This window comes from Crinia signifera, chromosome 4 (assembly GCF_055691185.1).
Source record: "Crinia signifera chromosome 4, ASM5569118v1, whole genome shotgun sequence".
NCBI classification, from domain to species: Eukaryota; Metazoa; Chordata; class Amphibia; order Anura; family Myobatrachidae; genus Crinia; species Crinia signifera.
In genome coordinates, this window is record NC_139220.1 from 13,113,694 (window position 1) to 13,127,362 (window position 13,669).

General features: G+C 46.4%; 2 protein-coding genes across 3 annotated transcripts in view; both read right to left on the reverse strand.

The window, feature by feature from the left end:
* The window catches only part of LARGE1 (LARGE xylosyl- and glucuronyltransferase 1), a 259,637-nt gene that overhangs the window by 216,447 nt on the left and 29,521 nt on the right, over nucleotides 1–13,669 (reverse strand). The gene's annotated exons all lie outside the window — the stretch shown is intronic.
* Nucleotides 712–2,843, reverse strand: LOC146073737 (E3 ubiquitin/ISG15 ligase TRIM25-like). The gene has a single exon (XM_083181136.1). It carries the CDS (start codon nucleotides 2,763–2,765, stop codon nucleotides 1,185–1,187), a length of 1,581 nt encoding a protein of 526 aa, XP_083037262.1. The 5' UTR covers nucleotides 2,766–2,843; the 3' UTR covers nucleotides 712–1,184.

Below are 13,669 nucleotides of genomic sequence, written 5' to 3' on the forward strand. Positions count from 1 at the left end.
ATGGCACTGTGGGCTCACTGGGCTGGTTCTCTGTCATGTGAGTCAGAGGCTCCACCCAGCAATATAGACACACACACACACTTTGAGTGACAGATGTAGCCAAATATATAAGAGATAGCGGGAGAACGGTGATCATCACATCATGTTATCTATAAGTGTATGTGCAGGACATACCATATGAGTCCTGTGTATGTTTAGAATACACCTATATCTCTGGCACCCAGGATGACTGGCGCATGCAGAGGTCCTATAATATCAGTGGATGCTGGCGTTGGACTTTTGAGCGCATTCGGTGCCTGCAGCATAGATTCACCCTCTGCAGATGAATCGCCTAGTCATTCAATATTTGCGGACAAATCCCCAAAAATACCATTTTCAGGGGTTAGATGCAAATAATAAGTATGACTTGACTGTATCAGGATGGACCGCAGCAGGAATGTCTGATCCCTCCTGCACCTCTACCGGCTGCACCCCCCATAGGTTACTATGGGGGTGGGATGTGAAGCTGTCCGATGTATCAACATCGGGCAGCATCACTTCGGGTCCCTGGGCTACCGCTATCTGAGATGGCAGTAGCCCATTGTAGCCTGTGTGCTCAGCGGACGGTCAGTGCTGACTGTGCAGACACCCTGTCATCCCGATGAGCGCATCACTGGGACGGGATCCTTCCGGGGCCCTGTCTCTGTGGGATGATACATCCCCGTGATAGGAACGCATGTTACACTGTGATCCTGGGCGGTAATATTCCGATCCTTAATAAATGGGCCCTTTAACCTTATCAGACGTAACCCTCAGGGTGTCATTTTTACACAGTGCACCACATGAAGTACTAGATATTAAGGAGGAAAGTTATCAACACTTGGAGAGTGATAAAGTATTAAACTGTGTTTGAAAAACAACAGGAACTGATTGGCTGATACTTTGATTTTTTTATTTTAATAAAATGTTAAAGAAACAGCATTTATGTAGGTAGGATGAGAATCCAAATTCCAAACAAAGTCACATTGTCACAGATTTAGGATTTATAATGACAGCTTCTCTAACCAATCCAGGCACACTTGTCATGTGCTGTCACAGGGGGAGGGGCTCAGCTGTAGCTCCATTTACTGCTTCATTCTATTGGCTAATTGTTCTACCAATCAGATTCCACTCCCTGTGATGTTACCAGTCTCTGGGCAGATTACTTATGGTAATTTCTCCCAGCTCCTGACTCCCCCAGATATAGTTACACACCTGTTCCATACACATAATGCAGCATGGAGGGGCTCAGTGAGGGCGGCAGTGTAGGTGTGTAAGTGTCTGATGGGGTCACACAGAGAATAAAAGGAGATCTGTCCTGCCTCATAATCCAGGTATATCCTCACTCTGTCACAGGGGATATTGTCAGGTAACTGGATCTCTGTACTGTCATGTAGCACTGAGTACTGATTATACCTCCTACGCAGACACCAGGACTTGTTATTATATCCAATGACTGACTGACCTCCTGTCCTGTCTATACTGGGATAACACATCCCCACCCTCCAGCCCTCTGACTTACTGACATCCACCTCCCAGTAATGTCGCCCTGAGGAGAATCCCCTGGTGCTTATTACCTGATAATCCTTAAATCTCTCTGGTGTTACTGGGTGATTCTGGTTTGGTGACTCAGATGCAGATTTCCTGTCACCTGATATCTGTATATAATCACCAGCTGTGGCTACATCCAGTAATAGGTCTGTAGCTTCCTGCACATAGATCCCTGTATTTATCCCTGTTATTATATCAGATAATGTGTGTAATGTCCGGGAGATGAGACCCACATCCAGACCTCCTGCACCACGGACCTGGTTATCATGTCTCTCTGTGTCCTCAGTGTCACACATGTCCCCTGTGTCCGGTTCCTGTAAGACAGTCACTGGGTCAGACATGTTACACAGCTCCTCAATGTGACGCATCTTCCCGGACAGCTCGTCCTTCTTTATTTCCAGCTGCTGGATCAGATCAGAGACTGAGAGTGAAACGCGCTGTTCCTGCCTGGAGATCTCACTCAGGACTCTCTTCTCCAGGTCTTCCAACTGTCTCCTGATGTCTCTAAACAGGGCAGTGACTGTCTCTGTTACACCCGCTGCTTTTCCCTGATCCTCTCTCCTGCGCTGCTGCAGTCTCTGGACTCTTTTCTCAGTCTCCGATCTCTTTGTGGTCAGTTTCTGCAGAACATTCCTCAGCTTCTCCTTCTTCTTCTCAGAGGCCTCATCCAGCGACTCCACCTGATGTCCTCTGTGCTTCCCGATCAGACAGCAGGACACACAGATACAGGCAGCATCCTCAGTGCAGTAATACTCCAGGACCTTCTTATGGACGGAGCATTTCCTGTTCCCCAGGGCAGTGGTGGGGTCACATAAGACGTGTTCTGCTGACTTGCTGTGTACTCTCAGGTGTTTATCACACAGAGAAGCCTCACACATCAGACAGGACTTAGCAGCAGGTACAGGAGAGTCCACACAGTAAGTGCAGCAGATCCCAGTCTCCTCCTGATCTGGCCGAGCAGACAGGAACCTCCCCACTATGTTACACAGCGTTATGTTCCGTATCAGTGCAGGACGCTCCTGACACTCTGCTCTGCAGTCAGGACAGCTATAAACTCCAGCCCCCTCCTGTGTATCCAGCACACGATCAATACAGACCCGGCAGAAGTTGTGGCCACATCTCAGGGTTACAGGATCTGTATAAATGCTCAGGCAGATGGAACAGTCCAGCTCCTGTCTCAGATCAGCAGACGCCATCGCTGCAGCAGGAGGGAGAAATGAAAGTGAAAGTCTCTGACTCTCAGAAACCAGTAAGGTCACATTATGCACACAGGGTGCGGCTGAGCTGTTACATTCTGCACACAGGGGGAGGGGCGCTGTCACTCAGATACATACCAGTCAGGTCACATACCAGTGAACTCGGAAAGGAAAGGGGAGCCAGTGAAGAGATAGACAGAGGCATACCTCCCAACTGTCCCGCTTACCGCGGGAACGTCCCGCCCGGGGCCGCCATTGTCCCACGGTGGGGGGGACAGTCGGGAGCCCCCCCAGCTTGAAGAGAATAGACGCTGTGCGCATGCGCACAGCGTCTATTCAGCGCCGACGAGCGGCGAAAACGGGGGCGTGGCCGGAGTGAGCGGCACCCCGTGAGGCCACACCCCTTTTCTCGAGGCCGCGCGAACGTCCCGACCTCCCAACTTCAAAAGTTGGGAGGTATGCAGAGGGGAGAGGCGGAGGTAGAGTGGCAGGAGAGGAAGATGAGCCTACCAGTGGAGTTAAGAATGGATTGGAGGGGGGCGAGGCGGGCGAGAGGTAGCCCAGAGAGAAGGATGTTGCAGTAGTCAAGGCGGGAGATGACAAGAGAGTGAATGAGAATTTTGTTATAGCTACAGGCTCCATTATGACAGATGTTCCCAAACTATTTTGAATCAAGTCACCTGGAGTATCCAAAAATTTTTCACAGCGCTCCTAGGCTAAAAGTTTCTTATTGAGAAATTTATGGAACAAAAATATTAAATTGAGTAGATTGGGGGCATGGCTTTTATTCACGGCGCTGTTGCAAGGCCACACCCCATTTTTGTCGCTGTGGGAGCATGTCCAGCAGCTCAGTGAGCTCCTGGCTATGCCCCCAGCGCCTCTGGCTGCAGGAACAGACGCCGTGCACATGCGCACAGCATCTATTTATGGATGACCGGGGGGAATCCCAACCGCAACCGTCGCGGGACACTGCCGGTCCCAGTTGGGAGGTATGGTTTATCTGTCACCCATGATTATGTGGGGAGGGACAGCTCTCACTTCTGTTCATCCGCACAGTACATGATTGCCAGCTACCGGCACTGGTTTTACCTATTACAAATATTAATAACAGTTTCTTACGTAGTGCAGCAAACTCAGTCGCGCTTTACTATTGGACACACAAACAAAACACTGGGTAATAATAACAACCAGTAACAGAGGTAGGAAGGCCCTGCTCACACGCTTACTACAGCGACCATTAATACTTTGCCCTGGTCCTGGACCACCAATCTGCAGCACCCCTGCAAGGGTCCCGAGGCTCCCCAGGGGGCCATGGCACATAGTTTGGGAACCACTGCCCTATGGAGCACAGATAATAAGTATGATTGATAAGGACGTGTATTGGGCCTTCTTCAGGGTTGGACAAAGCGCATTTCCTTCCAATTCTGAGTCAGCCGTGTTCTGATGTTACATTACAGCAATGAAGAACAAAGTGTGTGTTATGGAAGAAATTATCATTAGGGATAGCCATCGATTAACGATTAATCATAATCATCTATGGTCGCTGTAGAATAGTTTTGCCATCGATGGCACAGCATTACCAAATACTTGTTCTTTTTTATTCTCCCGAAGGTGCAGGGACACAGAGGATAGCTCCGCTCCGCCCCTGACAACCGCAAAGCCATGCCCCCAGGTTCTGATTGGCCCATGGGCCAGTCAGTCAAAGAAAATATATGACCATCGACAGTCTGATTGTCATCCATTAGATATTGTGCTGCCATCGATGACTGTTTGTTCTATTGCCGTTGATAACAACCATTGATGGCGACCACAATGATGGCCATCCCTAATTACCATAAGTAATCTGCCCAGAGACTGGTGACATCACAGGGAGGGGAATCTGACTGGTAAATTGCATTTAAAACCACATGCGATCGCACAAGCGATGTGATAAATATAGTGTGCGGTACATAATATCTTGAGATGCGAGATTCGACCAGCATCGGAGGACACTTTCGATATGCATAAAATCATGCGATTTATCGCACCAATGCCGTCAAAATCAAATGATTGTATGCAATATCGCCCTAGGGCAGTGTTTTTCAACCACTGTGCCGTGGCGCACTAGTGTGCCTTGAGCTGTTCTCAAGTGTTCCCCCAGATCTAGAGATGTCCAAACCAGTTTACAGTCACCACCAGTTCAACTGTTATTTACTGGTCTCTCCCTTTCATTTAAAGGGCCAATGTATTTTATTTGTGTTACCTGTGGGGACCAGTGTGATTGTTTTTTTATATGGGGGGAAATAGGTTTGTTTTTTTCCTGTGGGGGCCAATGTGTTTTGCCCTGTGGGGATCTCATGGTGTGCCTTGGCAATTTTAAAATCTTATTTAGGGTGCCGCAAGGTAAAAAGGTTGAAAATCACTGCCCTAGGGTATAGACACCATAAGCCTCACCTTCCTGTTGGTGCCCCTTCTTCACAGTCTATAATCAGGTCGGACATTTTACATTTCCCCTCTTGCAGCACAAAATGGTTTCTCCAGGAGCAAACTGTGTACTCACTTCAGTCCTGATCGCTGTTGTGCGAATTAACAGCGATAAAAAAGCATCGTATAATCTAAGCGCAAGTTCCTCGCAACATGACTGATAGGAAGCCGCTATTTGTTGGTGGTGACCCAACGTTTTCTGGGAGTGTCAGGAAAAACTCAGGCGCGCCCGGGCGTTTTCAGGCAGGGTCTGTGGTGTCACCGCGGCCCGGATCAGCCCCATCCTGCACAGTTGTGGAAGTGGCACAGACTGGGGAAATCATTCGCTGGCGAGTGGATCACGAATGGATTTGCAGATCAGAGATCCATTCGCAACTCATTCGGAGACTTGTACGGGGCGGGTGTCGCTCTGTCTGGGCGGCCATTACCGAATCGCAGGGATCTGCTAAATCACACAGCAGCAATCAGGTCTGAGTCAGGTTCTTAGGTGGTCATTCTGATGTGACCGCTCCCCGTACAGGGGAGCGATGTTTAGCTGCTGCGCATAAGAATGGACAGCCACTTGGTGCGAGCGGGTACGGCAAATTGTTTATTCGCCATCCAGTTTGCACTTAGCAGCGGTGAAAGGCTACGTCCAAGGGAATGCTTAGCGTTTCATGGGCGTTTCCATGGTAATGACACAGGGGGGCGGGCAGCTGACGTCTCCGGGTGTCATCTGCCCGCCCTCTTCCCGTACAAGGTAGCCGCAAGTCTAAAACACCAGAGAAAAACTCCAGCTGTGAATGTATGTTTACGCTAAACATCCATTTGTACGCGTGCGGTGGAACTCGGCGTGCGAGGGGGGGTGTTTAAAGCATACAGCTTTGCGTGTGAACTAGAATGACCTCCTTAGTTCCTGGGGGTCTATTTCAGATGACATAACTCTCCTTGTGTATAAATGTGTAATAGCTGCACTCGGCAGCAGAATGTAACTATCTGTCCTGGATCTGCACCTAGTCGATGGTAGGGCATTAAATACCGCCTGTCGGCACATGTCGGCTCAGAACAATTTTTGAAAAACCCCATGTCAACATTTTGACTGTAAATCTTGCCCATGCTTGTGTCGACCTAATGACCTGTCGACCTAGAGCAGGGGTAGCCAACTCCAGCCCTCGAGAGCTACCAACAGTTAGTTGTCCAGGTCTCCTCACAGAATCACAAGTGAAGTAATTAGCTCCACCTGTGAATCACTTATAATGTGTCAGTGAGTAATGAGTGCACCTGTGCCCCAGCTAGGTGATCTAGAACTGTTGGTAGCTCTTGAGGACTGGAGTTGGCTACCACTGACCTAGAGCCATGTCGACCTTTCAGCCTTGGTGTCGATCCAATGCTTGTCGACCTAATGACGTATCCCATGGAGGTGCGCCACCATTCACAAGGCGGGGCTAGGTTGACTTGCAAGGTTGCGTATACGCATCTGAGCGAATCAACCAGAATAAGCCCCATAATGCATTGCGAGACAGAGGGCTGTGAGGAATGCCGGCCAGTTCCCACACCCAGACGCCCCCTTCCTGTCACTCACCTTGCGCACGGCCAGCAATCAAAGAAAGTAGCAGGATTCCTTTCGCTAGCAGGCATCGCGCACACACATTGCGGCCCATATGGATGTGCAGTAGTAAACACGCTTAGCACACATCTCAACATGTGTGTGCCCCTTAAGTCTTAAGACACGGATGTTCACCAAACAAATAGGGGCATTCTGAGGGTAAGAGTGGGAACAGGATAGCACATATTGGGGCAGATGTATTAAGCCTTAACAATAGATAAATGGAAGGGTGAAAGAGAGAGATAAACGTCCAGCCAATCAGCTCCTTACTTTTTTCAAACACAAACACATGTTACAGCACATGGCAGTTGGCAGGTGATTGGCTGGATGTTTATCTCTCCTTATCGCCCTTGCATTTATCTATTGTTAAGGCTTAATACATCTGCCCCAGTGTAATTTGTTTTATTATAATTTTATTTACTTTTTCTCTTTTGCTGATCTTTGCCAGCCACCTACAGTATATCTCAGCAGGTACAAGGGACGATGAGCATGTAGCGTACACAATTATCCCTGTAGGGCCTATTCACCGCTGTAGCACCAACTGTACGCTCCGTCCTGCTCACGCACAGCTCCTGGCACAGAATACACTAATAAACGTTTGTTTCCTACGGTGAGATGAGATGTAGTTGTTCAGTACTTTATTGCTTTGCTGTGTTCCAGTACCGAAAGAGTTTTATGACGTACTTTAATTTCCTGCTACGGAGTCACAGATTGGGGTGAGATGGGTCACTGTCTACCAGGCGGAAGGAGCTGGCTCGCATTGCGGACTGACAGCTGATGAGAGATAACTGGGTTCACCTCTGCGGAGAATGAGAGTAGTGTAGATAACACAGTTATTATACGCCGTTATTACGTGTCGCGCCGCGGATTGCAGGTTGGAAATATCGATGTTATCGCCTGACGGTTGGGGATTTAAAAAAATACGGGATAACCAGGGGACAACAATCACTAAAGCTTCAGTTACAGATACAGGTTGAGTATCCCTTATCCAAAATGCTCGGGACCAGGAGAATTTTGGATAACGGATTATTCCGTATTTCGGAATATTTTAATATTTCAATGATGTATTTTGAAGTATCTTGCATTTATGCTGTATAAACACATAATATACACACAAATATATTTTATTACCACATAAAATACACACAAATATATTTTAATTGTTCAAAAAAACAAGGTTTCAAAACGTGAAACAAAATGTGTGTACTATCTCAGCACTGAATTTGAATGCCAAGCAATCATTGTCTTGCACATATATAGTGCCAGTTACATATCATGTCCCCAGTGATGCTGTTACAAATGTCCCCAGTGAGTTTTTAGCAAAAAAAAAAAAATTTGTCACTTTCTGGAATGTCCGTATTTCGGAATAATTCGGATAACGGATATTCGGATACGGGATACTCGACCTGTATCTCTTAAGTGGCAATAAGGGAAGTTTGTCCAGAGCGGCTTCTATGGAACAACAAAGCTCAGCATGCTTTGCAAGAAGAAGTGTGCATGATGGGACTTATAGTTCCATCATAGGGGCTTTCAGCGTAAAGAACATCTGCAAGTGAACGCCCCTTGGGTCATCAAAGTGTCCTGTTATGGCTTCAGTTCCACCGCACATGCGTAATCCAGCTTGCCAGGTAGCTCACGTGTGTCTCCCCAGTGATTGGCCAGGCAATGAGTGCGCAATTTTGGCATTGGTTGCTTTCTAAAGCCTTCAATAAGTCCTATTGCCGGAGAGCAATTCGTAGAGACATATGGCATAGCGCTGCTCCTGGGCACAGTGCCCGTTGACCTATGACCAGGTGTGTAAACCCGTCTGCAAAACCAGGCCTGGCATCGGCTACCACAGTCACGTACCCACAGGAAGATGGAGAAGGTTGCAGTCGTATTGCATGAAAAGATGTTTACCCTCCGCCTATCGCACCCAACATAATCAGTGGAAGAGATGACATCACACCTTTGTTCTTGCTGATGTCTCTTTGCTGATTGGCTCACCAGAAGAGGTGGAATAAATAGTGGCAGTATAATTAATACGCAGCCGGTGGAGCGGCGGTCCAGTATGGAACATGTAAGACAATGAAATCAGACAGTATATCAATTGACGCAGTAGGAAAAAGTACCAGCCCACGACAACCACCGTTACTACATAACTGTACCCACAGAGAAGCACTGGATGAGAACATGCTGACATCAGACCTTCTGGTTATTCACAGGAACCTTCTCCAGCGCACAGATTTCCAGTGACCAGGTGCCGAAATGGGACTGAGAAGCAATGGTGGCAGAGAAGTACCACCAGCCAGGGGCATATTGTACTTGTCTTCATGCACCGTTGTGCACCGGGGCCCCCCACTACTGTTTCTACTCCAGTTAGAGCCTGTTTGCGCTGTACTCTGAAGGGAGTAGTACACACTGTTGTAGGAAATGTTCAGTTTACTGGCAACTTTTCGAATGGAATAGCCTTTATTTCGAAGAACAAGAATAGACTGTTGAGTTTTACAGGCAAGTTCTCTTTTTCAAGCCATTTTGAAAGTAAAATCAAACCCACTAATGTGACGCTCCAGATACTCAACTAGCTCAAAGCAAAGCTAGTTTGATAGATTCTATAATGAGCAAACCCATTTTCAGCTGTGCTAACATAATTGCAAACTCGTTTTCAAGGGTTTTCTAATCATCTATTAGTATTCTATCAGGATTAGCAAACACAATGTACCATTAGAACACCGGCGAGATGATTGCTGGGAAATGGGCCTCTATACAACCATGTAGATATTCCTTTAAAAAACAGACGTTTGCAGCTAGTATAGTCATTTACCAAATTAATAATGTATATAGTATATTTGTGATTAATTTATTGTTATCTTTAGTGACCCCAAACTTTTGAACAGTATTGTACGTATCACCTATAGCCTATAATAATCCGGAACCACAGCTTCATATGTCACAGTGCCATTCTCCATCCCATAATCCAGGTACCATGACAACGCCTGGACGTGTAGTAATTAAGTGACTTGATTTGCAGTGTATCAGTGCTCTACTGCAGATATGACATCTCTTCTGTTAGGTAAATAAATCACTTTTGCTTTTAATCATAGCCCAGCGCCGGCCCAAGGCGTCAGTGAACGTATTACAAGGCTCTGTGTACCGATGTCACATTTGTATGTAAATATTTTATTGAATATACTGTTATCTGGAGGACAAGAACCGTCGGTTCCTTTCTTCATTGGAGCATAGACCTTAGGGCAGCTGTCAGTGCGGATATGTAAGCATACCTTTCCAATTACAGGCTGCCCGAGGGCCAGATGTGTCATTTGTGCATGTAAACAATAGATTTGTTAATGGCTATGACTCCGTCATATGTTACATGATCAGACCGCAGGCAACGCAGTTCCGGTCTCAAGGTCTTTTACACACTGGCCCCCTTTTATGGGGGGGGGTTGGGCTATGGAGGATTTATTTAATATAAGGTTTTTTTGGTATATAAGCATTAACAATAGTGCTTGTAAGAGTGGAAATCTGAACAGTGGCCTGGCAGTATCACAGCAACCACAGTCACATCGCATATGGGCCCTCATTCAGAAGGAGTCGCTATCGCTGCTCTATAAGGTAATGCAGCAGGGGGCGTCGCACCTCCTGCATGCATTACTAATTGGAACTGCATCCTAGGATATTCAATCATCTCCGACACCACTGGCTGGCTACGTGATCCATGGTGATCTTGGCCTTTTCTCTTCCCAAAACGCCGCCGAGAGGGGCCGATGCCACCCCCGTCCTGCTCCCAAATGGTATTAGTCTGTCAATCACTGACACTGTTTGTTTATGGTGTTAGGTATTTCTCGGGCGCTCCTAAAGGGGCTGCTTGTAGGTAAACCTGCACAGTATCAGTTTGCGCAGTAGATCCTTCAGGATATGAATGAGGGTTGTGTTGTAGTGAGCAGAGACACTTTGGAATGCCCTTGTCTGTTTCCCCCTCTGCCGCTGCATGATATGCTGAAAAGCTATGAGCTTCAATGTGATTGGCAGCCATGATTTTCACTGTCCAGAGACAATTTGAAAAGGAGATGCAATCTTAAATATTAATTAAGTCACTATTTCTAGAAAAAGAAATGCATCTTCCATGTGGGAAAGCGGCTACAACACCAACTGATCTATTTATCAATAACCGAAGACAGCAATGATTTTATATTGTTGTCCCAATTTACTAATAAACCGCTCTGCAATAACGACTGGCAGCAAAGTTGACGTCTTGCGTGACCCATCTTTGCCGGATAACACACGCAGGGGAAACGGTGACTGCTACTTTAAAGGACTTAATGAGACCCCCCTCAGAAAAAAAACCCAGAGGAAACACCTTCCTAAAGCATATTGGGGGTCCCACTCTCACCTCCATCCAATGATGTGGGTTTCATTTAAAAAAAAAGGTATGAAAAAAGAAAAATGTAGAATAACAATCAAAAATCTCTGGGTGACAATCAAAGCCCCTTTGTTCGCTTCCTCTGCCTGCCTGCGCCACAATAGTCTTGAAACCCGTTTGACTTTTGTGATTTCACAAGTCAGGAGAAATGGCTTGTAATTGTGTGAGAACAATTGAGTGGTTCGGCAAAAGGTTCTCCTGTAGAGTCCCGGGAGGGGAGATTGACAGGCGGGGGACCGTGAGGAGGGTGGCCCGGAGGTGCGGAGTTTCAGTTGGGAAATGTAGGACTGAATACTAAGGAGAAGAATTATCATCACAAAGGTAGCAAAAATCAACAAAAAAAAAGTTCTAATGAAATAATTAAAAGGTTATAACTTATTGTATCATGGTCTTAATGAAGAGCGGGGAACCTTGGCGCAAACTGCGTGAGGAGACGTGGTACCGTAACTGGGGGTCCGTGTCAACCATTCCCAAGTCAACATTTTGACCTTGTTTTATCAAACAAATAAGGTTAGATGAACTAAAGGAGAGATGCGGTAAAAACCCTGTTTTCGGGGTCTTTATTGCATTTCCTGATGCATTAAGCACACAATTCGGAGCTGGCGTTACCCTATAGAAGCCTATGGGCTTTACTCCAGAGCGCTGGTCGAGGGATCGCCCCCAGCATGTCTTGCGGCCTCCAGCGTCACTTTGAACCTGCTCTGAGGGACTCCTGGCTCCCAAACCTGGAAATACAGGGATGTATGGTCATCGATTTGTGTGAGTTATTTAGTTTCTGTGCAGGGTAAATACTGGCTGCATTATTTTTACACTGCAATTTCGATTTCAGTTTCAACACACCCCACCCAAATCTAACTCTCTCTGCAGGACGGAGATCCTTGTTACTGTAGGTGCATCGTGCGATTGAGGACAGTGATTCTTGTTACTGTAGGTGCATTGTGCGATTGAGGACAGTGATTCTTGTTACTGTAGGTGCATCGTGTGATAAATAGGAACAGAGCTCATTTGCAGTTTCCGATGCAGTCAGGGAACAATCTCAAATCTTTTCTGCGGATGCGTCCGACTCAAAACCAGGCCCCTTAGCTCCTCCCACCCCAATAGTGAAATATTTGCAGCATCTTATTTGCTGCGAGAATGCAATGTGCAGAAACATTCTTCTGGTTTATAAATTACCCCCAGCAAAGCCACATTTGCGGGGCCCCTCACGCATTTCTCGCTGTCTGCGTAAGGATAAATGCTCCAAAATCTGCTTATGAATACTGTAGTATGTATGTTTTACGAGGCGGATACGTCCGATTGCTTTTCCGCCACCTTCCTGATCCCATCTGACCGCAACAGCGATTTTCTGCGTGCGCCGCGCAGCACGTGCGCTGTAGCGGGTATTCAGATGTCAGTCTGTGCGCAAGTTCAGAATGAGGCCCTGGACCTACTGCAGCGGTAACAATAACAGCTGCCAATGTCACCGTCTACAGCGCGGCTTGCGAGGAAGCTTGCAGCCGACTCGCCGCCGTCTGAGCGAATCCGGTTACACACTAAAAATGAACTACCCAATTAGCGCCACATTTTACATACACAAAATGCAGCTTATTAAAATGAAACATCTAATGAATACTATATTTTACATTTAAACTGCATTTACATATCAAGGGCCATTACAGTGACAGAGGAAGAAAATGAGATTTCAATTTATTTGGGAAAGTTCAATGTAATAAGACACCTTAATGTAATTATACCGCTATTATCTCTCCCACGGGGTCCCTTTTAATATGAAAGACTTATTTTTAGACGTTCGTACCCCTTTTTAACGAGGTAGGATTGTAGGAAGCAACATATAGCTGGAGAATAAAAGAAAACACACAATATCCCCCCCCATTAAAAAGGGCTTGTTAGTCTAAATTAGCTTTATTTCTGTTGATTTCACAAATTAGACCTACATAGAATTGCATTGTAGCAAAACTATATTTATGTAATTGTATACAGCCTTATTAAGAACCTTCTGCTTATATGCGGCGCTCGTGGCGGAATCATCGCTGTCATTTATCAGTGATAACGTGCAAGTCAATTATAAAGTATTTTTAGATATTTGAGCCTGATTTAAACCTGTGCCGTGCCCCTAAGCTTTATCTTAGGGATGGCCATCGTCCATCGATGTTTAGAAACATTGATGGATTGTGGCCGATGTCGAATAGTTTTGACATCGATGGGGGAGAACCAGATGGTTTCCCACCATCGATGTCAAGCTTAAACTAATAGTTTCATTTTTATTTTTCCTGGGACATGGAGCAAAGCTCTGCCCAGGACAACCGTGAAGCCCCGCCCCCATATTCTGATTGGCCCACAGGCCAATAAGTCAAAGACAATAGATGAAAATCGATATGTAACAACATCGATGGCACTTTTGCCATCGATGGCAAAGGCAACGATGGTCATCCCTACTTTAACTTAATCCTCCTG